Raw genomic sequence first — 26971 nt, 5'->3', positions numbered from 1 at the left:
TCTAGAATCTGAGGCGGCCTCCGCGTCAAATTCCGGCCCAAAAAACCCTGTCAGAACCCGACCTAAGACGCAAGTCTGCAGCAACACCAGTGTTTTATAGAGAAAACTGCATAGGATTATGGGAATAAACTCCTTTTGGATTTCTTTTCATCAATCAAGGACTAATTATTTTTTTGGAAAATCCCATGCTTCACAAGCAGATTAGGTTTTCATTCATCGGGTCCCCAAGCGGATCCCATGAATGGAAACCCGAACGCAGGTGTGAACCTAGCGTAACGTTGTAATATTAAATTTTTCTAGAAAGGCAGTCAAGCCCCTCATGCACTTGAACTCCTGTCTGTCCTTTTGCCCCTTTTGGATCCAAAATGCCTTTGATGCACTTTTATTTCCCCAATTTTTCCAATTGTATTGATAAAATAGATCACAGAATCAGATACTGTCCTGAGAAACAACTAGCACCCATTTTTCTAAGTCTATCAAGCCTGGTGCCCAGAAGAAATCTGCGAGGATCTGCCCATCCATTGGGCCTAATCCAGAGCGGAGCGAGCAGCTGGATGCTGATGCAGTGCACCAGCTTTCAGTCGCGGCGACCCGTCTTTGGACCGGAACCTGAGGTGTCCTCTGCTTCAGGTTCTGGACCAAAAGACTCCGTGTGAACTTATCCTGAATCTCATCAGTATTTGGTGTGACCACCCGTTCCATCAATAATTCTTGATACATTTTTACCTCAGCAGAAGGATGTTCCAAACATCTTGGAGAACTAAGCACAGATCTTCTGTGAATCTAGCTTTGCTCAAAGTCTCTTCATGTAATCCCAGAGACTAGATGATGTTATAATCAGGCCTTTGTGGAACCATATCATCACTTCCAGGACTCTTGTTTTTATAGTTTTATTTTAAAACGGGATGGGGGTTTAAAATAAGATTAGCAGTGCTGGAATAGCCTTTTTAAAGGCTATTCACACATATGTAGGGCTTTGACAGCAAAATTTTGCTGATAGAGCCCCTTTAACTTTATTCACAACAAGTAATCTGTTAACACTTGACAGCATTCTTACTTTGCAGTATTTTCTCCACAGCTTTGCATAGTACTATATATAGGTATTGAATGATGACTACTGCTTTAATTCCCATTTTATGAACTATAATCTGGTCATGACCCTGAAGAGCAAGCAGATGCCCTTCCCCTTTCAGATATTCCATAAAGTTCAGGTATAAACCAAAAACCTTTAAGCTGGCCAAACATATTAGACTTGCATTGGTCAAACTCTCCAATTTCAAAAGATTTGACCAGCCATTTTTGGGGGCCTCCATCTCCTGTCAGTAGAGATAAGGATCAGGCATCTGGAAGTTAACTGCCCAATCCTTTTGTCCTTAGGGAGATAAACTTATGGCAGAGTAGTCTTACAGCATCTTTTTCCCCATACACATGAGCACATCTAAAGTGCATGGCAAGCTTAGGTTAGATTCACATCTGAGCTTGGTTTTGTGTTCGGGGAGTCTGCTTGGGGACCCCCCAAATGGAAACCTAATCCGCATAAAAAAGTAGTTACCTTAGGAAACCTGTGGACCCTATGGACTATAATGGGGTCTGGGTGGTTTCTGTTCAGTTTTCACCCTGAGAGGGTGAAAAATGCAGAGAGAAAAGCGCTGCTGATTTTTCATGCACAGAGGGGAACAGAATGCCCATAGGGAGACCGGGTGCAGACGTGAGCCGAGCCTAACACTCCTCTTCTTTACTGGATCCAACCCCATGGACCCATCCTGTGATAAATTACCCTAACTAGTAAGTGATTGGTCCAATCTGTAAAAGCGCTCTATTTACTGTGCAATGAAATAAAATGTATTTTAGAAAACTTAGTCAAATGCCACAGTGGATCATGATGATATCTGTATATTTGCCTGTGCAAATCCTTCATGTTACATTTTGTCCAGACATGCAAAGCGTTTCCTGGCATATTAAATGTTCTCATCAGGTAAAATATGTCATTTTTGCAGTAATGGAAAAGTAAGTCGCCTGATGGGCTGTGCGCTGTATTATTCCCAGTGCTGCAGGACATTTACACAATGCACGGTTAAGAACAAATGGAGTAACTATGACAGAACTAGATCCAGCCTATTGTATGCGTGTGCTGGATTATCTAGGTTAAAGAGATAATGTATTACTCTGATAATATCCTTCTCTACATACATGACAATAGCAGACACACAGGGAAAGACCTAATGCAACCTTTGTGTGACAGACATCTGTCTTTTTTATATTGATGAATGACATGACCTCTGTTGCGTCCATTACGAAAAATAGCACAAAAATACTGTGTGGACAACCAGCCAGCCTTATCCTATCCTACTAATATTATAAAAAGTTTGTGTGTTTGGATGTTTGTTCCTCAATCACAGCCAAACGGCTGAACGGATTTAGGTGAGATTTCACACATACCTAGATATTCACTAGGAAGGAAAGATAGGCTACTTCTTAGGTCCCACACTCACACGGAATCCCGACCTCGACCGGCGAACGTTCTCTCTGCCTCCACTGCAGGACCTGAGATGACGTCATCACAGGTCTTTCAGCTGGGCTCTGATTGCTTGGCTGCAGTCTGTGGGCAGGCCGCAGGGGAAGCCGAGCGGCCTGATATGTTGGTGGCATTGCGTGGGCGGCACCAGTGATCAAGTCTGCGGCGGAGAAAATGGCGGCGTCTCCCGGAGCGATGCCAAGCCGGCCGGCAGCGCAGAGCCAGCATAAGTTCTGCCAGAGTCACCACACATTCGGCAGATGGCCGCATTGCCACCCGTAACTTGCCGTCTGGACGAACACCCGTGGGAGAATGGACACATACCTCCGCACCACCTCTTCAGTGACTACAGCGGCTCCAGGTAGGGGTTTCCGGCTGCGGGGGTTAGGGGCTTTCACAGTACGTGGGGATGGGGGGGGGATGTTGGGGGTCTGGGGATGAAGAGGGTTGTTGGTGGGGGGGGGGGTTAGGGGGAAAGGGATGTTGGGGGTCCAGCAGGGAAAGGGGGGCCAGGTGTTGAGCAGTGGGCCCGCAGGGAACTGTGGTAGAAGTACAGCAGGGGGTGCTTTGCATGTCTTCAAACGACAGGGGCCATTGTCGCGAGCCGCAGAGATGGGCTGGTGGGGCGCACAGGCAGGACTGTCGGCAGAGGGTGCGCCACGGCAGGGGAGACACATGGGCGTGGGAGCGCCTGCGGGGGAAAGAGGCCAGGTGCATTGAGGACGGTGGGCCCGGGCGTGCGCAGGAGGTGGGTTGCACAAGGGGCCGTGGACAAAGTCGCGGGTACTTCTAGTGTAGTTATAAACCGTGTACATAAAAGATCATGCAAATCAGGCGTGACCTTGGTTAAAAGGCAGAAACAGGAAGTCTGTGTGTTGTGACACATTAATACATAATATAGTAATTAGCATACAATGTAATGTGTTTAGGGAAAATGATATTCAGATTAAGAACTGATAGATTATGGTGCCGCTTATATGGCCATCTATTGAGTGCTCAGGCCGCTCGCATTGCCTTCATTTGCATATTGCTATTAGCACAAATGGGTTATATATTTGTTCATCCACTGCCTATGTAAAATATATGCATATCATTGGACATTCTGCTGCTGAAGTTTTGTTATGTAGGTTTTGTGTAAAGCAACACTGGAAAAAAGGAGCTGAACTGGAGAGGATTTTTAGTACCATTCCTGCGGGAATCGCTGTGGATAAATTAACATTAACATTGGTCACTGCACTGTAGGTTTAGTGGCAGCATATGGATGAGATTTAGTAAAATCTCATTCACTATGCTTGTACTGTACAGAGCAACGGTTTAGTTGGCAGCAACTACATTGGCAGATAATGTGCTGCATGTATGTTTTGTGTACACATAGAACTGGTTTGACAGTGTTGGGCCTCTTGCACATGACAGAGTATACCGCCTGAGGCTGTTGTGATGAGGACTCTGATACTCTGCTCTAATGTTTATAGAACAGTTCATATCCTGTTCTGTGACATCTATAGGAACCCCGCCATGGAAGTCAGTGGGGGGCAGAAGGCACTTTACTGACACATTGATGTCATCCGAGTGCACCCCGGTCTGCACACTCTGTCGTGTGCATGTATGCTTCAGTGACAAGGTTCAGAGTAACGCCCAGTTGTCAGTTTATTCACACATCTCCAGGAGGAGTTTTAGGAAAAAAAGTTCCAGAATTGTTATATTATGAGGAATACCAGAATTTGTTCATGTCAGGAGAGCTGACCTGTCCTCTTTGTATGCACTACATGTGTACATGACTCAGTCTCGACATAATGGATCATTCACCTCAGTCTACGCTGAGAACATATGTATAATATAGAGGAAGATAGGGTATATATGTTATGCTCATGTTAATGTATGGGCTGCTGATCCTATTTATTATGCAGCCACCTCCCTGCATGTGATATGAGATAGCTCTGATCTCATCTGGCGCAGAAATCACACTCTGCTCTGCCATGGTCAGCGTCTCTTTGTCACCAGAAACAATGAACAGTAGGGTTGGTCATCTGTAAACAAATAAATTGGCCCGGTACTGAAGTGGTTAAGGAAATGCAAAATTAAATTTTTGGCCAGAAAATATTTTAGGTCTTTATTGTACATAAACTAACGAAAAAAAATAAAAAAATTCCAGTATATCATAACAGTAGTAACCCAGAGCTGTACAAGTTATACAGTGCTCTGTAATGGAGCCTATTATGGTGCATGGGGACAGCTTTCTATAGTCACATATAACAATGTACTACAGTTATAATGTAGGTCATGCAGATAAGATATAGTGTGTGTGTGTGTGTGCCCTCAAGATATTTTCTCCAGCATGACTATGGTAAATGAAAAATATTGTAATTGAGACTGTGACTGTGCAGAAAGTTAATAACTGGATGAGAGATCTCCAAAATGCCCTTACATATAAGTCACTATCAGCAACCCACCTCCTGTGCACGCCTGGGCCCACCGTCCTCAATGCACCTGGCCTCTTTCCCCCGCAGGCACTCCCGCGCCCATGTGTCTCCCCCACTGTGGCGCACCCTCTGCCGCCAGTCTAGCCCATGCGCCCCACCGGCCCCTCTCAGCAGCTCGCGACAATGGCCCCTGCCTGTTGAAGACATGCAAAGCACCCCCTGCTGCACCCCTACCACAGTTCCCTGCGGGCCCACCCCTGAACACCTGGCCCCCTTTCCCCGCTGGACCCCCAACATCCCTTTCCCCCTAACCCTCCCCCCCACCAACAACCCACTTTATCCCCAGACCCCCAACATCCCTCCCCCCACCAACCCTCTTCCTCCACAGACCCCCAACGTCCCCCCCCCCATTCCAACGCACTGTGAAAGCCCCTATCCCCCGTAGCCGGCACCCCCTACCTGGAGCCGCTGTAGTCACTGAAGAGGTGGTGCGGAGGTATGTGTCCATTCTCCCGTGGGTGTTTATCCAGATGGCAAGTTACGGGTGGCGATGCGGCCGTCTGCCGAATGTGTGGTGACGCGGGCAGAACTTATGCCGGCTCTACGCTGTCGGCCGGCTTGGTGGCGTCGCTCCGGAGCCAGAAGAAGCTGCCATTTTCTCCGGCACGGACTTGATCAGTGGTGCCACCCACGCAATGCCACCAACGTATCAGGCCGCTTGGCTTCCCCTGCGGCCTGCCCACGGACTGCAACCAACCAATCGGAGCCCAGCTGAAAGACCTGTGATGATGTCATCTCAGGTCCTGCAGCGGAGGCAGAGAGAATGTTCGCCGGTCGGGATTCCGGGTGAGTGTGGGACCTAAGAAGTAGCCTATCTTTCCTTCCTAGTGAATATCTAGGTATGTGTGAAATCTCTCCTAAATCCGTTCAGCCGTTTGGCTGTGATTGAGGAACAAACAACCAAACCCACAAACATCCAAACACACAAACTTTCACATTTATAATATTAGTAGGATAAAGATCAGCTGGTAGAGGACAAGGACTTCTAGGGTAATGCACAGCACATGTTGCTCGATGTTGTAACATAACCTAAAGATGAGGACTCTTTCATCCCTTTAGTTGTAATTTATGGACAACTTTGTGTGTTTATTATAATATAATATAATGTAATGGAAAATTAACAGCTTAATCTAATGATTTGCAATCTTTGCTCATGCAGACGGACGTTTATGGTCTGGCTAAGAAATGCAACCGCACAACAGTACAGGTCGAGAGATGGTTCAGGAGGAGGAGAAATCAGGACCGACCAGCTGTGATGAAGAAGTTCCAGGAATCCTGGTAAGAAAATGTCATAAGTTACAATCTCTAAATGCAAGTCTATTATAAGGGGATAACACATTGGAATTGAAGATAGTACATTGAGTGTACAGAAGGGAGTATAAATACTGCTGTAACATAGTGATGGTAAATCTACTGGGTCTTTGCACAGATACCATTATATAACCTTTACAATAGACTTTAATTTTCAACATCATCACCTCTGGTGATCAGATATTAAACTTAAATAGGAACTTCTCTTTCAACAATCTTTGCATAAATTAATTTTAAAGCAGTTGTTAGGAACTTGTATGAGAAAAATACTACTTTCTCTTCTTATCATACAATTTCCCTGCATTTCCTCCACATGACTTGGATTACTCATGCCTACAGAATTCTGGGGAAAGAGGAGCATAGAGTAGGAAGTGAAGGAGACAGATGGCATAAAAGAGGCTGTGTCTGATGCTGGAGTTACATATGAAGCTTTCTGTCAGAACCAAAGTACTTTATTCACATTAGTTTATATCAGTAGTTCTCTGTGTCTGTCCTGTATGATCATGAATGAGAGAGAGACAGTTATAGAGCAGATTCACCTCTACGTACTGTGTGCAGTGTATGGCAGCTAGTTTCCATCCACAGAGAGACCCCCTATTTTGGATTACAAGTATGCATTCACTCCAAAAGACAATAAAGTTGACCTAGGGACTTTAAACTAGGAGACAACATTTGGTAGGTGCTAATGCAGATTGGATTATTTACAGGTCCAAAATTATCCTGATGTTGTAGATTCTCATATTGTGCACCATAACCTAATGTACAGGGTACAGTAGCTTGGTAGACTATACTGTGGTATCCCAAAAAAGTGAAAACTATGTGGTTTACATTTCCTTTTTATAGCAGGAACCTATAGGGGCCACATGCCACTATATGCATTCAAATAGAAATACATTGGGAAGTACTCTTATAGCATACCCCAGTGAAATGTGAACAGGGCCTTATTTTGCAGTAATAGACTTAACCTTTATTTAGGTGACTTTATAGGCTAGCTTTAAAGTTTTCTGAGGCTGGAGAAAAGTTTTCCTACATGAATGGTCATGGACACAAAGGAGTGGCTGTCACAGGGATCGGTGATCCCATATGCAGCTGCGTTTTTCACCAGCATCTAAGAAGTGCATACAGTCCATGGAGAGATCCAAAAATGTGACTGCTGCCTTCATCTGGAGACAAGTCGGTTAACTTTGGATCATCTGTTTTTTATTTTGCTAGTGCTTAAGCTGATTGTTTTGGAAGGAATCCTGTCCCTGTAAATATCAGCGTGATGATGAACTTTTTAGGCGTGTGCAATTCACTCTCACGTGATGAGGTGACTTCCCTATGAGCGATCTGCCCGCCTTTGCAATTAATCTCAGACACTAAATATGAGCACTCTCATGACCACACCCTGCTGGCACAGTGTGCTGGTGCCCAGCTCTGAGTCAGCAACGCTTACCACAAGTTATATTACTGCAAATAGCTCTGTGCCTAGAAAGGAGGGCCTTCACATAGAGGCATACACTATGCCTTTAATAGGGGCCGCAGGGTACATCCCATACTCTAAATAAAGAAGTCAGATTTAGCATCTGGATCAATGATGTTTGGTTGCCTAATATTGACAGCAGTAAGTTATTGACTATAATAGGGTCTGTATGTATAAGCTATGGTAGCAGTCTGCCAGTTCATCCCGTTACAGATGTGAACTTGGCCTGGATCTTTCCGTTTCATCAGTTTTCTGACCATATGTCAGCTTTTAGCATCCATTTTGCGTCATGTTTTTTCACTGATGCAAAACTAACAGATGTTAAAAATTGACCCCATAGACTTGGTTCCATCACGGCTGCAAAAATGGTCAAAAAATAGGAAATGTTCTATTTTTTTTTTTAACCGGTTAAGGACCAGGCCCAAAAGTATGTTAAAGACCAGGCCTCTTTTTTCAAAACTGACATGTGTCACTTTAAATGGCAATAACTTTGAGACGCTTTAACTTACACAAATGAATTTGAGATGGTTTTCTCGTAACACATTATACTTCATGTTAGTGGTAAACACTAATCAATATTTTTGCATTTATTTATAAAAAAAAACTAGGAAATTTGATGGAAATTTGAAAAAAATTGCAATTTTCAAAATGTGAAATTCTCTGCTTTTCAGGCAGATAGTCATACCATCCAAATACATGAATAAATATTATCTCCCATATCTCTGCTTTATATTGGCATCATCTTTTGATTGTCTTTTAATTTATTTTGGACGTCACAAGGCTTACAAGTGTAACAGCAATTTTCCAGATTTACAAGAAAATTCTCCAAATCAATTTTTTAGGGACCACTTCAGTTCTGAAAGTAATTATAAAGGCCTGTATAATAGAAACCCCCATAAATTACCCCATTTTCAAAACTGCACCCCTCAAATTATTCAAAACAGCATTTGAGATGTTTGTTAACCCTTTAAGCATTTCATAAGAATAAAAATAATATGGCAGTGAAATTTAGACATTTCATTTTTTTTCACTAATACATTCATTTAGACCCAAAATTAACACATTCACAAAGGGTTGAAGGAGAAAATGCATCTGACAGTTTATTGTGCAATTTCTCCCGTGCACAGAAATACCCCACATGTGGGTGTAAACTGATTTTTGGGCACACGGCAGTGCATGGAAGGGAAGGAGCGACACTGGGTGTTTGAACAGCAGATTTTGCTGGAATAATTTTCAGCGCCATGCCTTATTTGCAGAGACCCTAGAGTACCAAAACAATGGAAACCCCCCAAAAGTGACCCCATTTTAGAATCCACACCCCTCACAGAATTCATCAAGGGGTATAGTCAGCATTTAGACCCTACAGTTGTTTCACAGATTTTACTAACATTGGGATGTGTAAATGAAAAATTACTAAAATGTCACTTTATCTCCAACGTTTTCATTTTCACAAGGGGTTAAAGGAGTAAAAGCCCCCCACAGTTTGTTAAACAATTTCTCCTGAACACGGCAATACCCCATATGTGGCTATAATCTGCTGTATGGGAACATGGCGGGGCTCAGAATGGAAGGAGCGCTATTTTGCTTTTGGATGGCAGATTTTGCTGGAATTATTTTTAGGTGCCATGTCGCATTAGCAGAGCCCCTAGAGAACCAATACAGTGGAAACCCCCTAAAAGTGACCCCATTTGGGAAATTACACCCCCCACAGAACATATTAAAGGGTAGAGTGAGCATTTTGACCCTACAGCTGTTTCACAGATTTTATTAACATTGGGCCATGAAAATGAAAAATTACTTTTTTTCCAACAAACTGTCAATTTAGCCCCAAATTTTTAATTTTCACAAGAGGATAAAGGAGAAAAAGCTCCCTAAAGTTCGTTACACAAATTCTGCTGAACACAGAAATGCCCCATATGTGGTCATAATGTGCTGTATGGGAACATGGCGGGGCTCAGAATGGAAAGAGGGCTATTTGGTTTTTGGAGGGCAGATTTTGCTGGAATATTTTTCAGGTCCCATGTCGCATTTGCAGAGCCCCTAAAGTACCAATACAGTGGAAACCCCCTATAAGTGACCCCATTTTGGAAACTACACCCCTCATAGAATTTGTCTAGGGGTAGAGTGAGTATTTTGGCCTCACAGGTGTTTCACAGATTTTATTAACATTGGGACGTGAAAATGAAAAATTACTTTTTTTCCCAATAAATCGTCCATTTAGCGCCATAGTTTTAATTTTGCAAATAGTTTAAGAATTAAAAGCCCCCCCCAGTTTGTTACACAATTTCTTCTGAACACGGCAATACCCCATATGTGGCCAAAATCTGCTGTATGGGTACATGCTGGGGCTCAGAATGGAAAGAGCGCTATTTGGATTTTGGAGGGCAGATGTTGCTGGAATAGTTTTCAGGTGCCATGTCGCATTTGCAGAGCCCCTAAAGTATCAATACAATGGAAACCCCTCAAAAGTGACCCCATTTTAGAAACTACACCTGTCAAGGAATGTATCAAGGTGTATTATCATTTTGAGCCTAAAATGCTTCCCAAAAATTAATGTACAAAATGAAAATTGAAATTTTTAAAAATATGCCATTTCGGTGCCCAATACGTTGCACCCACTTTGTGTTGTCAGAGACCTGCACTCCTAAAACTATTAAGTGGGCCATCCCTGGGGTCAAAAAATTATATATGTGGGTGTAAACTGCTGCTTGGGCACACAGCAGGGCTCAGAAGGGAAGGACCACTGTGCGTTTTAGCTTTTGGGGTACAGATTTAGAGGGACCCTCTGGGCGCCATGATGTTTTTGCAGAGCCCTGGAGGTTCCAGTAAACTGGAATTCACCAAGAAGTGACCCCATTTTGTAGGGGCAATTTTAGGGTCTCTGCAAATGTGACATGGTGTCCAAAAACGAAGAATCTAAATCTGCACTCCAAAAGCACATATTGCTCCTTCACATCTGCGCCCTGCTGGGTACCCAAATAGCAGTGTATGCCCACATGTATGACACTGGTGTACCCCGGATAACGTACTTAATGCCATATGTGGGTAGAAATGGCTGTTTGGGCACAGCCGGGGACAGAAGGGAAGGAGCGCTATTTTGGTTTTTGGAGCACAGTTTGGTTTTTGGACGTCATGCCACTTTTGCAAAGCCCCTGAATTGCCAATAAAGTGGAATCCGCAGACATGTCACCCTATTTTGGACACTACCCCACTGATGGGATTTATCAAGTGGTGTAGCGAGAATTTTTAACCCTTGAGTGTTGCATTTATTTAGTTTCCAGAAATGAAATCGCAACTGATAGAGAAGTTAAAAATGAAAATTTTACAGATTTGCCATTTCAGTGTGCAACATGTTGTGCCCGACTTATGTCAGCAGAGACACTCCAAAAACTGTTAAACGGGTATCCCGGGCACAACAGCTTTTAGAGCGTTCATCTCTGATACAAGGTGGGCACAACATATTACGCACTGAAAGGACGTATTCCTGGAAAAATGGTCATTTTCACCTCTCACAATCCACTACAGTTATAGTTATATATATAAAGTTATAGCAACACTTGGGGGTTAAAAATGCTGTCTGTACCCCTGGATAAATCCTTCAGGGGTGTAGTTTCCAAAATAAGGTAATTTTATCAGGGGATTCCAAATTACTGGCGTTTCAGCTCTACAAAAGTGTCATGGCATCCAAAAACCAAACCGTCTGTGCTCCAAAAACCAAATGACCCTTCTTCCCTTCTGTGTCCGGCTGTGCCCTAATATCAGTTTATACCCACATATGACATTATGTCCGTTATCCGGGGTACACCAGTGTCATACATGTGTCATACATGTGGCATAAACTGCAGTTTGGACGTACAGCAGGGTGCAGAAGGGAAGGAGCGCTATGCGGCTTTTGGAGTACAGATTCAGATGTTTGGTATCTGGACGCCATGTCATGTTTGTAGAGCCTGTAAGGTACCAGAAAAGTGGATTCCATGGGGTACCAGGAGTGACCCCATTTTGAAAACTGCACCCCTCAAAGAATTTATCAGGGGGTGTAGTGAGTATTAGTATCCCGGACGTGACTGCACAGCGGATGGCGAAGAGGGAATGTATAAGCTGTGCGGAGGACATTGCAAACACCAAATTCCCTACTATGTCCCCGTAGCTCCTATGATTGGGGGAGTCACTCTGGGGGTCACTTTAGGGGTCACTTCTGGTGTCTGTTCCCTCATAAGCTGTAAATCTGGGGTGTCCCCTGATATCCGCTCACAGAGCTTATATATTCCCTACATGACGCACCCAGTTGTGTTCTAATAATTTGGCGATTTTTGAGGGTTTTTGTCTTCACATTGTGAGATGCTATATTTTCTTTATGTTTCTGGTGACGCGGCCATATAAGGGCTTATTCTTTGCGGGATGAGATGCATTTCGTAATGACACCATTTTTGGGTGTCTACATCTTATTGAATACATTTTATTAACCCTTTTTTGCTGGATTTAAAAAAAAAAAAATCAATCCTGGCATTGAGTTTTACTTTTTTAATTATACACCATGCAGCGTACAGTATAAGTAACATGTTCCCTTTATTCTGCGGGTCGGTACGGTTACGGAGATACCTCATTTATAGTATTTTTTTATGTGTTACTAGTTCTGCAGAGGAAAAACACATTTGGGGACATAAATCAATGTTTTTTGCATCGCATCTTCTAAGAGGCGTAACATTTTTATTTTTCGGTTGACAGAGTTGGTTGAGGGCTTATTTTTTGCGGGACAACCTGCGCTTTTTATTGGTACTGTTGTCGGATGCATATGACTTTTTGATCACTTTTTATAGCATATTTTGTATGGTGAGATGGCGAAAAATCATTACTTCCGGCGAGTTTTTTCCGTTTTTTTTTTCCGGCGTTCGCCGTGTACATTAAATATTATTTCAGTTTTATTGTACAGATTGTTACGGACGCGACAATACCAAATATGCATTGTTTTTATTACTTTTTAGTTTTTTTTTTATATAATTCATTTTCTATTGAGAAAAAGGGATTTTTGGGCTTTATAACTTTATAAATTTTTTTCATACACTTCATTTTATTTTTTTTACATTTTTTTTTTTACTTTTTCATGTGTCCATTTAGGACACTTCAATCAGCAATACTTTGCTGATATAGAATGCCATGTGAGACACAGCCTGCAGGTGTCCCACATGGCATTCCGTAGCAGGATGTCAGGCTGTGTAGACGCACAGCCTGACATCAGAAGGTCCTGGCAGGATCACCAGGTATGTGGGGGCTCCGGGCAGTCTGGGGTCACTGGCCAGACCCCAGACTACCTTTTACTGCTATCGGCACCCTCCGATCTCGCCGCGGGGGGTGCCGATCAGCTTCAATTGTCGGCGGATGCCTTTCGATCGCGCCGTGATGTTTCATGGCGCGATCGAAAGGGTTAAAACGTCCAGTCGGACTCAGTTCCGACTGGACGTTATTGAGGAAGGGGTTAGGTGTTAGTAACACCTAACCCCCGTCCTCCCCGCACCCCTCCCCCCGCGAAATGGGTACCTAAAGACAGGACGTATTTTTACAATAGTCCGGTCTTTAGGTACCTGGACCGCAGGCCGTAAATTTACGTACGGCGGTCCTTAACCGGTTAAACTGATGTCATTAAGGCTACGGCCCCACATAGCGGGTCACAGCAAAAAAGTGCTGTGGCAAAAACTGCGACAAAAAAGTCATTGCAGTTCTTCCTCGCCGTATTTTTCAAAGAAAGTCTGCAGAGCTTTCCTCTGTGGACTTTCTGCTTCATTTATACCTGTCTCCCTCCCCTCAGATAGCTCTGCTTTCCCTTATCCCTGGGGAGATAGGTTTCCACGGTTGAGGGCGACCTTCTGCAGCACTTCCTCATGGCCGCCATGACGGTTATCCCTCACCACTGGTGTAGCTCCGTGGTGCCTTCTTTGACAGAATGGCTCCAGGAGCTCCTCCTCATCAGGAGAATGGAGTCTCTGGTCATGGTGGACTCTGCGGACTCATCTAAGTTTGAGACCCTCTGGCGGCCGTGGGTCGAGTTCCAGGAAACTGCAGTATTTTCTTCCTTCTTTGGTCTTTAGGGAACCCCCATCACTCTTCCTGCTCTTGTGCCTACCATGGTCTCCCATCCTTTTCACCCTTGTGTCTTGTCCTTGTGGTGTTGTCTTATTTACATTGTTTATTGCTCCTATTAGTTCCCTTGGGTCATTTTGGCCTTTAGGGTTCTCCTTCCTTGTTGTTTTTCTGTGTTTTATTTTATTTTTTTATGCTGTCTTATCGAGACTATGTTCAAGCTAATGACTTGACCCATTTTGGGCATCACCTCCTTTCTATATATACTATGTCTTGATACTGTTTTTCCTTGTTTTGTTTGCTTTGCAAAATTTCAATAAAAATTGATTACACTTAATAAAGTCGCTATCACATAGCCGATTTATCACTGTGAGGTGACTATAGAGTTATGGTTGGTAAACACATCACCCCTTACATTATATGTGCATTTCATTAGAATGTTCCTTATAGGCCATATATACCGGCCATATTTACGTAGAGTAAAACATTGCTACGTCTACATTACAAACGTTATCCCTGCAATTTGTAGAAGGCTCCTTGTATTTTTCTACATAAAGCTCTGTAGTCTTCAGTGTCCTGGATTGTATATGTAATTAGACGTCTGCTACTGAGGATAATTCATGGGTCGGGGTCTATATAGTTACAAGGTTACCCATGAAGTGGCTCTGTTCATGACTCCACACTCACTATAAAATAAATGTATTCTGATGTGTACAATCTACTAGACATGATAGCCAGGAATTCTGCTGTCCCTATTTAGCTAGAAAGCGTTCCATTACACTAGCCAACATGAAGGGCCTCAGCTTTAATGTATTGTAATTAGAGGTGGTGGGGGTTCTCCGGGGGCTGTAATTACCTATCCCCAGGAGAGCAGGCAGCCCAGAGCCGCTATAATCTCATTACTGTGGGCTCACAGGGGTTAAGTCCTCTTCTGTTAATAACCCCTTGTGAAATATTAAACTAGAGTATTACAATATAGATTGAGTCGGACTCTGAGATGGAAGTTGGATACATCAACCATTGACTGCAATTGCAGAAAAAAAGTATACAGGACTTGTTTTGAAGGTAGACCACTGCACAGAAAACACAGCCTGTTGGGCTTTTGTACATGATAGTATGAGGAGGAATCTGCTCCAGATTCGGGGGTGAAATCTGTCCCCAAATCCACAGCAAATTCCTCCATGTGAACACACCGAGTTATGACCAGCCTGATGGAGGCTAAAGTGAAACTCTTTTGTTGGGTCAAAAAAATGTCTGGAGGTTTTTCCCAATCTATTCTACAAAAGTAGGGCTCATGTAGAGTGTGCACAGAGCCTAACAAGCCAGGACATTTATTGTATATAGTCAGAACTATTTCTTGTGCTTCATGCAGACATAGGAGTTAGTATAGAGCATTTATACCAGACTAACTCATGCACGTTTGTTTCCTCTCCAGCTGGAGGTTCACCTTCTACCTGTGTGCTCTGATCGGGGGATTCGCTGTCCTCTATGATGTAAGTTATAATACATACCTTGATCTCTGATCATAATAATACATTGATGTTGAAATAAACCATTGCCATGAATATGATGCTGTAAAGAGGAACCAGAATGTTCCACGTGGGCTGCTTACCAGCACATAGTGCAGACCTATAAGAACACCATGGAAAACTAGGTTTTTGTAACAGAAGGTAGCATAAATAATAGTAGAAGAAGCAATAAAAATGTCAATCCAGCTGTAATTTAGCAGGATTATGACAGACGTGGTACACAACTGCACCATACCATGTATGCATAATGATACATAATGCATTAAAGGGGCTCTATCACTGGATTTTTGCTATTTTAGATAAATGCCTGAATAGCCTTTTAAAAAGGCTATTCAAGTCCTGCTAATCGGTTGTTAAAAGACCTCCCCCCCCCAGTTTAATGAATTACCTTTTAAACGTATATGCAAATGTGCACCATTGGGTGTTCCCGTGCACCCCTCACGTCATATTCTTTTCACGCCCCCCTCTCTTGGTTCTTCTATGTAAGTCCCTCCTCCTGCTTGTCTCTTCCCTGCTTCTGGAAAAGGACCTGTGATGACGTCACTACTGCTCTGTGATTGGCTTGTCCCTGTGATGACGTCACTACAAGGGCCTTCGTTGTCTTCTAAGTAGTGATCTATGCAGAGCAGGGGCTGCAGCTCCCTGTGTCTCTCATAGCATAGATCTACTGTGCACATGGAGATTTATGTTTAATCAAAGTTTATTGAAAAGTTTTTGAATACAAGGAAAGGGGAAACGGGGAAGGAATCCAAATAAAAGTAATCAAGGGTGAGGGTCGCAGGCCTCGCAATAACAGGGCACATAGAGATTTATCATAGACACAGGGAGCTGCAGCCCCTGCTCTGCATACATCACTACTTAGAAGACGACGATGGACCTTGTAGTGACGTCATTACAGGGACAAGCCAATCACAGAGCAGACGTCATCACAGGTCCTTTTCCAGAAGCAGGGAAGAGACAGTTGGAGTTGGTGAATCGAAAGCAGAAGGAGGGACTTGCATAGAACAACCAAGAGAGGAGGGCGTGAACAGAGTATGACGTGAGGGGTGCACGGGAACGCCCAACGGTGCACAGAGGGCTCATTTGCTCATATACGTTTAAAAGGTAATTCATTAAAACGGGGGGGGGGGGGGGAGTCTTTTAACAAATGATTAGTAGGACCTGAATAGCCTTTTTAAAGGCTATTCAGGCATATGTTTATCTAAAATAGCGAAAATCCAGTGATAGAGCCCCTTTAATATCGTTTTTCCTTGTCCCCTATTGAATGTCAAATGCTTGACATTGGCAAAGCATTCAAAGTTTAGATCCCTGTGGTACACTACAAAATCCAGCAGGGTCAGCAACCATAAGAAATGAATCTTGAATGATTAAAACTTAGCAGCTATCCTTAGTTTTGACTATGTTACAACTTCATGTAACATTGTAATCCATACTTCTTTTAGTGAACCCTTGGGATATGTCCACACAAGGTGGATACAATGCAGATTTTGTGCTGCAGAATTGTGGGTTTACAATCTACTACATTTATAATACCAGTAAAGCTATTACTGTGGAAAATAATTTATCTGTTGCATTTTCACTTCAGGTTTCACCCTATTGGATTGGGTGAAAGAGTAGAGTGCATAAGGCAGTGGTCAGACATGCATGCTGTCACCCCATTCATTATCTCTGTCTGACTGAAATAACCGATTACTGTCTCCATCAATCCCGTATCCAATATATAGAGCACACATGCCTGACTGTGATATCATTTATACTCCTCCTCATCACTGTGTTATTCAGGGAAGGGGAATAGAAGTCATGGGAGGCCCCTGTTCTCCTGGTCAGTCATAGTCCTGGAGGAGGGACCAACAGCGGTCAGACATTGATCAACTACCCTGTGGATAAGTGTTCCTCTTAGCAGTGTAAGAATTAGGTTTATAACATGGAGGACTGCTTTATATGTCCTATTTCTGGGCAGGTCATGGGGTGCACCAGTTCTTTAGGAGACATTATAGTAATGATGGTGGTTAAAAGTAGAGCGTGAACTTATACAGCATTATGTATTAATATTTAATAAGTTAATATGTAATAATATGCTTTTCTTTTGCAGAAACCTTGGTTTCATGATGTATGGGAAGTATGGGTAGGATACCCTAAGCAGGTAAGATCACAGTAAAATGAAAAGAGTCAAATTCTGACAACTAGAAACTGTTCTAATCAGAATGCATTACTGATAAAACTATACTGAAATCTGCAACATCTGTGAATATACAGTAACCGCACTCACTGTATTATTTTAGGAAGTTCTCACATCACAGTACTGGTACTATGTGATGGAATTGGGATTCTACTGGTCCCTGCTGTTCAGCGTTGCCTCTGATGTTAGACGGAAGGTAAGAGAAGGCGACATAACTGCATGAGTCCTTGTGTTATTACCGTGAGGTTCTCCATAGTCACTCTGCAGGTTATTTCTTTTGATCAGTGCAGTGAAAAATGGGGCAGCAGTGGACACAAATGCATCATACATGTGTTTTAGGGTCCGTCAAAGCTGAATGAAAAGACAGGAAATCAAAACATTTCTAAGGACTAAGAATATAAATCCAGCAATGTCCTATGAATTTTAGGAAAGCTGAAGGAAATTGAAGAATTTCTCCTCTACTGATATTAATAATGGCGTCATAATTAACTTTCTCTTTGGACAGGATATAATAACCTTTTAGTACATTGTGTCTTATGTTTCTTCTGCAGGACTTCAAGGTACAGGTTGTTCACCACTTGGCCACCATCTTCCTTTTAAACTTTTCATGGGGAGTCAAGTATATCCGAGTGGGAACTCTGACCCTGCTGATGCACGATGTCTCAGATGTTTTGCTAGAGGTAGAGTAAAGGACCGCAGCAGATTTGTCTTCTAGTATAATTGTTCTGGGTTGGTCGCTGCACAATGCGTTATCTCTTGTTATTTCTTTCTCTTTGAAGGCTGCTAAAATGTGTAGCTACGCCAAATGGAGCAAGTCCTGCAACATCCTTTTTGGGGTATTTGCAGTTGTCTTCTTTATCAGTAGGCTCATTTTCTTCCCATTCTGGTAAGTTCTCATCCTTACATCCTCTTAAATCTGATTTTATGAAATATTTGAAAGATTAATAAGATGTTTGCATGGGTTTCCTTCTACACTCCAAAGATATACTGATAGGGAATTTATATTGTTAGCTTTACCTGGAACAATGAGCAATGACCGTATCTGTGAATGCTGCAGAATATGTTAGCACGGTTGTACAACTACCCTCACTCAGGGAAAGTCTACTAAATGGGAGGCTCTCTGATCTATCCCATTCATGACTGGCCAGAGTGCTCCTGAATCGCTCTGTGCAATCATGGAGAGAACTCTGCAGTCATACCACTACAGCTGCACAGTCCTCTCCTTTCTTCCCTGTACTTGTCTCTATTATCAGTGCATGGTGAGAATGGGAAGCCAAATACAGCCAGGACAACAACATGGAGTAGTAAGTAACCCACTGCAGCCCAGGTATGCAGTATTAATACTTCCACTGCTTACCACCAGGGATCTAAATTGTAGCTATTTGACTGCACTAGACTAACGGGGACACTGACCTAGACGATCAGGGAAATTGGAATTAAACCCTATTCTGTCCTAGACCACCAGGGATGAAGATAATAACCTTTGATGTTTAACCTTATTTTCTAGGATGATATGTAGTCATGTATATCTGAATGTTTTAGAGCTATTTATTAGGGTGGTGTGTGCTAATATTTATTCTGTATTGCCCTGTACAGTTCCTAGGTACCAAATGCCTACCCACTTACTAGCCACAAAGGCTTAGAGGGACCATTTGACATTGTCTAACAGTGGAATATAGAGATGGATGTGTCCGTCATTGTTTATATTGAAACTAGTTTGTAGGCTTTGTTCACTCTGGCATCACAGATCCTTTCTATTTGATTTCCATTGTGCGTGTTTCTTTTCCAGGATAATCTATGCAACAGTGGTGTATCCCCTGTACTACTGCCCGCGCTTCTTCCTCTACTACTTCTTCAATATGGTTATGTTCATCCTCCAGTTCCTTCATATATACTGGGCATACCTTATTTTTAGGATGGTGTGCAAAATGCTCTCAGGAAAAGTAAGTTATTATAATAACAATCCAGTCTTCGTAAGCAAATATAGCAGTACCAAAAAAGAATCTCTCTGTTGTTTCCATAATAAGAAACTGGAAAATGGGGTGGTGGAAAAATATGACAGCCAGGTTTCACTCAGGGCAGTTTGATGCCGTTTTTTGTGGATCCTACGGGTGTTTAAACAAAACAGATACTTCTCTTTTTGGGTTCAAGTTTTCCTCTGGTCTAAAGATGATGCATTAAAACTGCAAACAACCTCCCTATACGAACTTGGCATTAACATGTGTCTTGAGCCTCGTCTTCCTGTGCAGCAGATACAACACAGCCCAAGTAAATCACTGGATTTAGAGTCTATTATTTCCTCGCTCACCTTATACATTTAAAGAGAACCTGTCAGGCCTATTTGGGACACTAAAATCACACCACAGGTCCTTTATAACTTTTTTAAAGCCAACAGTCCAGGCTGCAAAATATGGAACAGGTCCCATTCCTGTATGATTTTGAGGCCCTGCTTCCGTGGCTCGTATTCAATGAATGAAGGGGGCCATGGAAGCACTTAAAAATCTTTAAACTTGCCTCACACTCATTGGACACGGATGGCTTTACAACAGGGCAATTTGGGACACTAAACTCCCTAAATACCTGTGAGCAGTGGTGTAACTACTGGGGTAGCAGTGGTAGCGGCTGCCACATAGCCCGGGACATTAGGGGCCCGGCGACAGCCGCTACCGCTGCGTTTTTTTTTTCTTAATAGGCCGTCACCAGCTGGAGTTACTCTGGGCAGTGACGGGCCCTATTTACTTACCGATCCTGGCATTGGCCGGGATCGGTAAGTGACGCCATGGGCCACACAAATATCATTATTATACTCGGGAACTGATGCCTCTGATTCATTGTGGAGGCACATGTATGTGTCCATGTGAATCTGATAAGAAGAAATGTACAAAAGTTTCAATGGATCATATGTTAAAGGTTTGTAACCTACTATCAATATTCTGTAATACAATGCTGTATGGCGTTACCATATGGAAGCTTAGAATCTGTCCATGTATCCGTAATGGTAGCTCTGCTGTGTGCTTGAGATCTAAAGCTTGATACACTGACTAGATTTTTATCTGGAGTGCAATGTCTTTAATGTCTCTTACAGCAGTCTGCCAATAAAAAATAATCGTATGATTTTAACCCTTCCAATCCTGCGTTTGCCATTGATAAGCTCTGGGTGTTTGGTAGCCACTTACGCCCTCTGCTGTCTAAAAATATTATGCATGTTAGGCTAAGGCCCCACATTGTGGTAAAACTTTACCACAATGTGGGGCCTTAGCCTAACATGCATAATTTTTTTTTTTTTTTGGCATATTTTGCTGCAGTTTTTAGAGCTTTAGCCAAGACTAGATTCAGTATAAGTGTCTCCTTTATATTCCCCATTCCTTTTGTAGCCAGTACGGGGTTTGTCTAAAAAAAAAAAAAAAACATTGCAAAGTCTGCAACAAGAAATGCAGATTTTCAGCAACATGGGGCCTTAGCCTTACAAGTGCACAGTATAAGAATTACCACCAAATTTCTAAAAAAAAAAAACGCCAAGGGGAGGAATAATAAAAGACTCAGTACTGTAGTACCAGTGCTTTGGTGGTTCTCTGCACCAGGCATGGTTTACTTGACTGCAGTGATGATGTGCCCCTATAAACACATTACTGCAGCCATCTCTGACCCCAATGATGTATGACAAGGCGCCTCTGAGCTCAGTGATTGACAGAACCCGTCATATGGGTGCGTCCCACTGTGCTCAGGTGAATGAAGACTATCGGCAACCATTGAAGCAGTGGGTCTCTTATTACGTTATGCCAATTTTTTTACAAACTCAGGAAAAAGCCATTTTAGTCAGTGAGACTACATTCCTCAAAAATGCCTAGTAAGTGACTAGTAGCCACGAGTGATGTTAACAAGCCACCTTCTTTTCAGCATGTGTTCACTGTCTTTCAATGAATCAAGTGACTCTGAAGTGAAATTATAAGTTTACTGACTCAACCTCCCCTTCTATTGGGGCCAATTTTCAGGGCTGGTGGAACAAAGCCCCCTGCATGTGCAGGCATCCAGAGGCTTATGCTCTTGCTCTTTGTGTATGTGCCAAGTGAGGATTTAAAAGCAGAGTTTTGCAATAAGCCACAGACCTTACACGAGCCAAGCACTGCCAGCAGGAAACTTACCAGCTCTCAGAGAAGAACAAAAGAATGTTCTGCATTCAGCAGCAACCTCTGCGGGAACCGAGTGCTCATCTGTAGAAAGCATAGCGTTCATGAGCCGGGTCCCAACCTGGGTATTTCATTGGGTCACATGGATTTTATATACAGAAGTGATGGTGGCACGGAGCTATTTTGGCAATCAAGCCGGACGTTTTCACTTAAAGGGGTTGTCTCATCAGACATTGGTGATACTTTACTGGGATTTTCAATCTATGTCCAAACATTATGTAACCTTGACTAAGCTAGGTAGAATCAGAGCTGAGCTGTCTGACGACCAAGTACCACTCTCTTTGTTCAAATCGGTGGTGGGGAATCACAACAGTAAGGACCTTGCTGATTGGACATTAATGGCAAATCTTAGTAATATACCAATTATATTTATGATGAGATAGGATAGGCCATCAATATATGACACCTAGCAATTTGAAGAGACTGTAGTGTTCGGATGAACCTTTGGCCTCTTCTCTACTTACCAAACTCGTCAGTACTGTGGCTGTATCTGGTATTGCAACTCAGCACCGTTCACTTGCATGGGACTGACTGCAAACAAGCCATACGACTACTAAGTATGACCTCACTGACTTGTGACATGGAAGCGGCGTTCATCCAAATGCTGCTACATCCTCCAATATGTGGTCGATAGGGCTGCCTGATGTCTGACCCCAACCAATCTGATATTGAAGACCTATTCTAAGAATATACAGGTAATCTGAGGTACTGCACTCTCAGAAAGTTTGTGTTGCTCAATGGAAGGATTCTCTGATCCAAAGCATAACATAGAAACTAGAAATGGCTTTGAATGATTTTTGAAGTTTTATTGAACTCTAGTTGTACCATCAGACATTTTGGTCAGCTTCTGACCTTTTTCAAGCCTGATCTGTAGAAGTCCATGTTCGAGACAAGTCCTCTCTCTAATATGGACTTCCACAGATCACTTGAAAAAGGCCAGGAGCTGACCAAAACATTGTCACTAGTATTTCATTTCACCTACTGGTGGATGGATGGACATGTCATTTGCTGCACTGCAAAAAAATCTCACTGGAACCTTAAAGACATTCAAAGTGTGTGCGGTAGCTTCTATCTTATTACCTAAGAATAGATCCTCACTATTTAAGTCCTAGAAGACTGCTTGAGGCTGAGGCTCCATGTTGCGGAAACACAGCTTTTTTTTTTTTGTTACAGATTGTGTCGCAGTTTTTTAAGCCAAAGCCAGCAGTGCATTTCTGCAATGTGGGGCCTTAACCTTAAGCTGAGGCCCCACTTTGCAGAAAAGCAGCTTGTTTTGTTGCAGATTGTTTTGTTTCTTTGAGCCAAAGCCAGGAGTGGGAAATATATAGGAAGTATTTATACTTCTGCTCAATCCACTCCTTGCTTTGGCTCAAAAAACCCTGCAACAACAACAACAAAAAATCTTTGTTTCTGCAATGTGGGGCCTCAGCCTTAAGCTTGAATTGTCAGCAATCCTTTTATGGTACTTCATTTTCACCAGTATTCCAGCACTTTATTGATTAAGCTTAACACTGATATCACTGAAGTAATGAACTATTCTTTCTTTCCACGTGTAGATGTCTGGAGATGATCGTAGTGACAACGAAGAAGACGACAGTGGGGAAAATGAAGAGCAGCCATTATCCAATGGGGATGGCAAGAAGGGTATCGTAAATGGGCAGCACGACCACTAGGTTTGCAGCTCATTATAAGCAGTCACACCCCACCCCTGATATTGGAGGATAAAGAGTAAAGCATCATTATTGTGGGACTTCTAGTCAGATATGCAACAGGGGGCAGTGGAATACAGCTGAATGGGCACCACTGATGGGACGGTTCGGGGTCCTTTTCTTTAAGACCAACTATAAGACAAGGCCCAGCCAATTTTCAGTTCCAAATACTATAAACTTTAAAAGAAAAAAAAAAAAAAACATCCACCTAAAGTGACCGCTTGTTCTTTATGCTTTAGAAGAAACTTTTTAAACTACATATTTTAACCCAGAAGAGACAACAAGTCAGTATTCTAACATATCGGTGTCTCCTCTGGAAGGTAACTTACAAAGTTTGTCTGTGTGGGGATAGGATTTCTTACAGTGTATTCCAGAAGGCAAGCAGATCTGACGCCATCCACGACAGATGGCAGCATAGCAGCAGTTTGGAAAGATTCTCATTTTAACTTTTCGGATACAAGCTATGAAGAGTTGTACTTGCACTAAATCTCTGTTGCCCTGGACCCACTCCGTTCCTGTCGATCTGCACTAGAGGGTTAACTTCACAGTGCACGGAAGATGATGACACTGTATCCCCACCTCCTCCTTGGCTCTATTTATACCACATACGGGAACACAAGAGGAGCTCTGTGTATAATACACACAAGATTAGCTGTGCGCATGCTGTGACCGCATACATGAGTTGTGTGGGAGGGGGTGGCAGGATAACGTTCCCCGTCTATTCCACACATGACCACAAGAAGCGCTAGCACTTCCTTTTGCCATTAACACTTATCACTGCTGTGCCTGCTCCCAAGGACATAGGTCTTTTAATACATATGCAACTTTTATAAGACTTTTAGCCAATGAATACTTTGTATTTTATCCAAAGACGTGTGGTTCATGCTGAGAGAGAGGAGATGGCGCTCTTAATAGCTTTAATGTATACGTATAACAGTATATTTTCTAACTACAGCCTATTTCTGAAGCCTGAAGTAGTTACTAGCCTGTATCTGCCTTTGCTGAATGTGGCGACTTAGCCACGTCTTACAGTATCTTCTACTCTAGCTCTCTTTCCTGAAGCTCTTTTATACAGTTTGTAGTTTATGTGCTGCCTTATTGTACATGTAAAACAGGATCCGCTGCCGGTAGATGAACTTTCTACAATTTGCAGTATTCCCAGAAAATAAAACAAGTTGCACAATGGGGTTTATTTTAGCCAAGTTTATGAAGACCAAATCTGGAGGGAATTTGTGGTAGAGACTTTTAGTGTTGTTTGCATTGGGCTGGCCTGGATACACAAGGGTTACGCTGGTCCCATACCTTCTTTACACACACTAATTTTGTATCTTTAATATGTCCACGTGTAAATAAAACCACAAACATAATAAATCCTCGGATTTTACCTGGTTTATTGGTAGGGTGTGGTGATTCATCAGCATTGTAGTCCTTTACAGAGAGATATTACCTACTTGGCATGTAGCAAGTTGTTATTCGGAAGAGAATATAACTAATTATTCTGTAGTTAATGTGTTTGTTTTTATAGATGGGGCCGCACAGCAATTCTGACCATGATTTCTGTGGCAAAAAAATTCACAACTGATCAATTTCTTGCAACTTAGGCCTGGTTCACATCTGTGTTCGGGTCATTCCATTCACTTTTCTGTATTTTTCATGCCCAAACTGAGTGTAAACCACATGGACCACATTCTAGTTTATGGGGTCTGTGGGTTTCCTAAGGTAACTTTTTTTTTTTTTTTAAATGTGTATTGGATTTCCATTCAGGCACTCCACTTGGGACGCCCCAGAACAGAAACCTAAGTGCAGATGTGAACCGACCTTCAGTGTTGTGGGTCCAGCATCCTTAGTCGCATTGTGATTCCATCCACTCTGTCTACTTCAAGTGTCGCAAGATGATATGGCCGCACTTTGTATCAAAAATTTCTGCGTTGTCCCATTAAAGACTGATAGGGGATAAATGTCGAACTGCTGGGGGTTTGACTGTTTGGTTCCCCCATTGATCAGGAGAGCAAGAGACTGAAAGTCCCTTCCCTGCACCCTCCTTGTAATGAAGTGCCAGTGCACAGTGACTAGTGCTCCATTCACTTCTACAGAGCTGCCATAGCTATCACAGGGAGGATGCAGGGGAATTTTCAATCTCTTGTTCTCCATATGGCTGGTGGACATAGTGGTTGGATCCCCAGTAATCTGACACGTCTCCCCTCTGCAAAGGATAGAGAGATGTCTTTAATGGGACAATCCCTTTAAGTGGTAGTCTAACTAATACTCATCTCTTCAGTTTTGTGCTGCCTGTTTTGCAAGTTGTCTTTTTGCGTAACTGAATAACTCCATTAATCGCTTTTACTTCCCATCCGGTTCAGGACTAGATTTACAATCACTATAGAGAACTTCTAATGTCCTGGTTCCCTCATGCTGGCTTGGAACCCTTGCTCTAGTGATTGGGGAGCCGTCCAGTGATCCTACAATTATCAACTAACCAATGGGACCAAATCTTTTACCTGAGAGAGGAAATCTGGTTGATACAGATAACTTCTAACCTCTGTATTGTTTTTGGTGGAGCAAAATCACCCCTAATCCATGCTGGTTACAAGCAATGATACAATCTGGTGCCTCAAGCACTCTTGCAATATTAATGTATTTCTGTAAATCAACTAGACCTAATGGTTAATATCTTGGTGTGTATCGATTAATGCACTTGACATTGAGCATGGTTACAATAAACTATGGAGACAAGCACAGCAGAGACAGATGGGTGTTGCTGCGGCCGGTAGGAGCCTGAGGAATTTGCTGCTCAGAACATTCCTTCACCTCCTACTGATAAGAAGTTTGAAGAAACTGTTCAGCGGATGGAGAGCAAACATACATGTCCTCAATGTGGGAAATTCAGCTGGTCTGAAGTAGCATCTCTTCAAAAACATAACAGGTGCCAGGCCAAGTCCTATGGGCAGACATGCACAATGCCTATAGCAGCGTTTGTTTTACAAGAAACAGGCGGCCATTCTTTTCTATTGCCTAAGGGACTACAAAAGTATTCCCAAAATGTTCATCCTTACCATCATACACTGGGCTATTAGGTTCTGTTCACACAATGGTTGAGGAGTGTGAATTTTTTTTTTAACACGTATACTAAATGTATTTTTAGGACCCTATGAACCTGACAGTTTCTATTTAGCATCCACCTGGCAGGTATTTTGTGGCACATTCCTATAAAAGGCCCATTGTAGTAAATAGTAACGTGGTATAAATCTGGAGATTTTCCAGTATAACCATCAAATACAAAAATAAATGGAGATCTGAGAATCTAGGGTTCACACATAGCATTTTATAGATGCTGCTCCACTGATTCCAGCGCATTCCTGAGCAACAAGTGCAGGTAGTTTTGGTGCCTGGTGTGCTATTAAAGCTCTCTAATGTCAGAAGGGCAGTGTCAGGCAGGGGATGTGACTCAGAGCTCCAATCAGAGGCAGCCAGTGTCAGAGCTCAGAATCAAACCCCTTGTATGCTCCTGCCTGACCCCAGCCCTC

The 26971-nt window shown here is 42.7% G+C and overlaps 1 protein-coding gene across 1 annotated transcript in view; it reads left to right on the top strand.

The window, feature by feature from the left end:
* CERS3 (ceramide synthase 3) overlaps positions 1–23624 on the top strand; it is a 103956-nt gene extending 80332 nt beyond the window's left edge. The window contains exons 5-12 of the mRNA XM_075273211.1: positions 6155–6273; positions 15279–15336; positions 17465–17515; positions 17655–17747; positions 18103–18231; positions 18331–18437; positions 19341–19494; positions 23295–23624. Coding sequence (XP_075129312.1) covers positions 6155–6273; positions 15279–15336; positions 17465–17515; positions 17655–17747; positions 18103–18231; positions 18331–18437; positions 19341–19494; positions 23295–23411 — 828 coding nt within the window. The 3' untranslated portion in view covers positions 23412–23624. The remainder of the gene's footprint in view (positions 1–6154; positions 6274–15278; positions 15337–17464; positions 17516–17654; positions 17748–18102; positions 18232–18330; positions 18438–19340; positions 19495–23294) is intronic.
* Positions 23625–26971: the final 3347 nt, after the last annotated feature.

This window comes from Leptodactylus fuscus, chromosome 5 (assembly GCF_031893055.1).
Source record: "Leptodactylus fuscus isolate aLepFus1 chromosome 5, aLepFus1.hap2, whole genome shotgun sequence".
Taxonomy (NCBI): domain Eukaryota; kingdom Metazoa; phylum Chordata; class Amphibia; order Anura; family Leptodactylidae; genus Leptodactylus; species Leptodactylus fuscus.
This window is presented reverse-complemented; position numbering and strand designations above follow the sequence as displayed.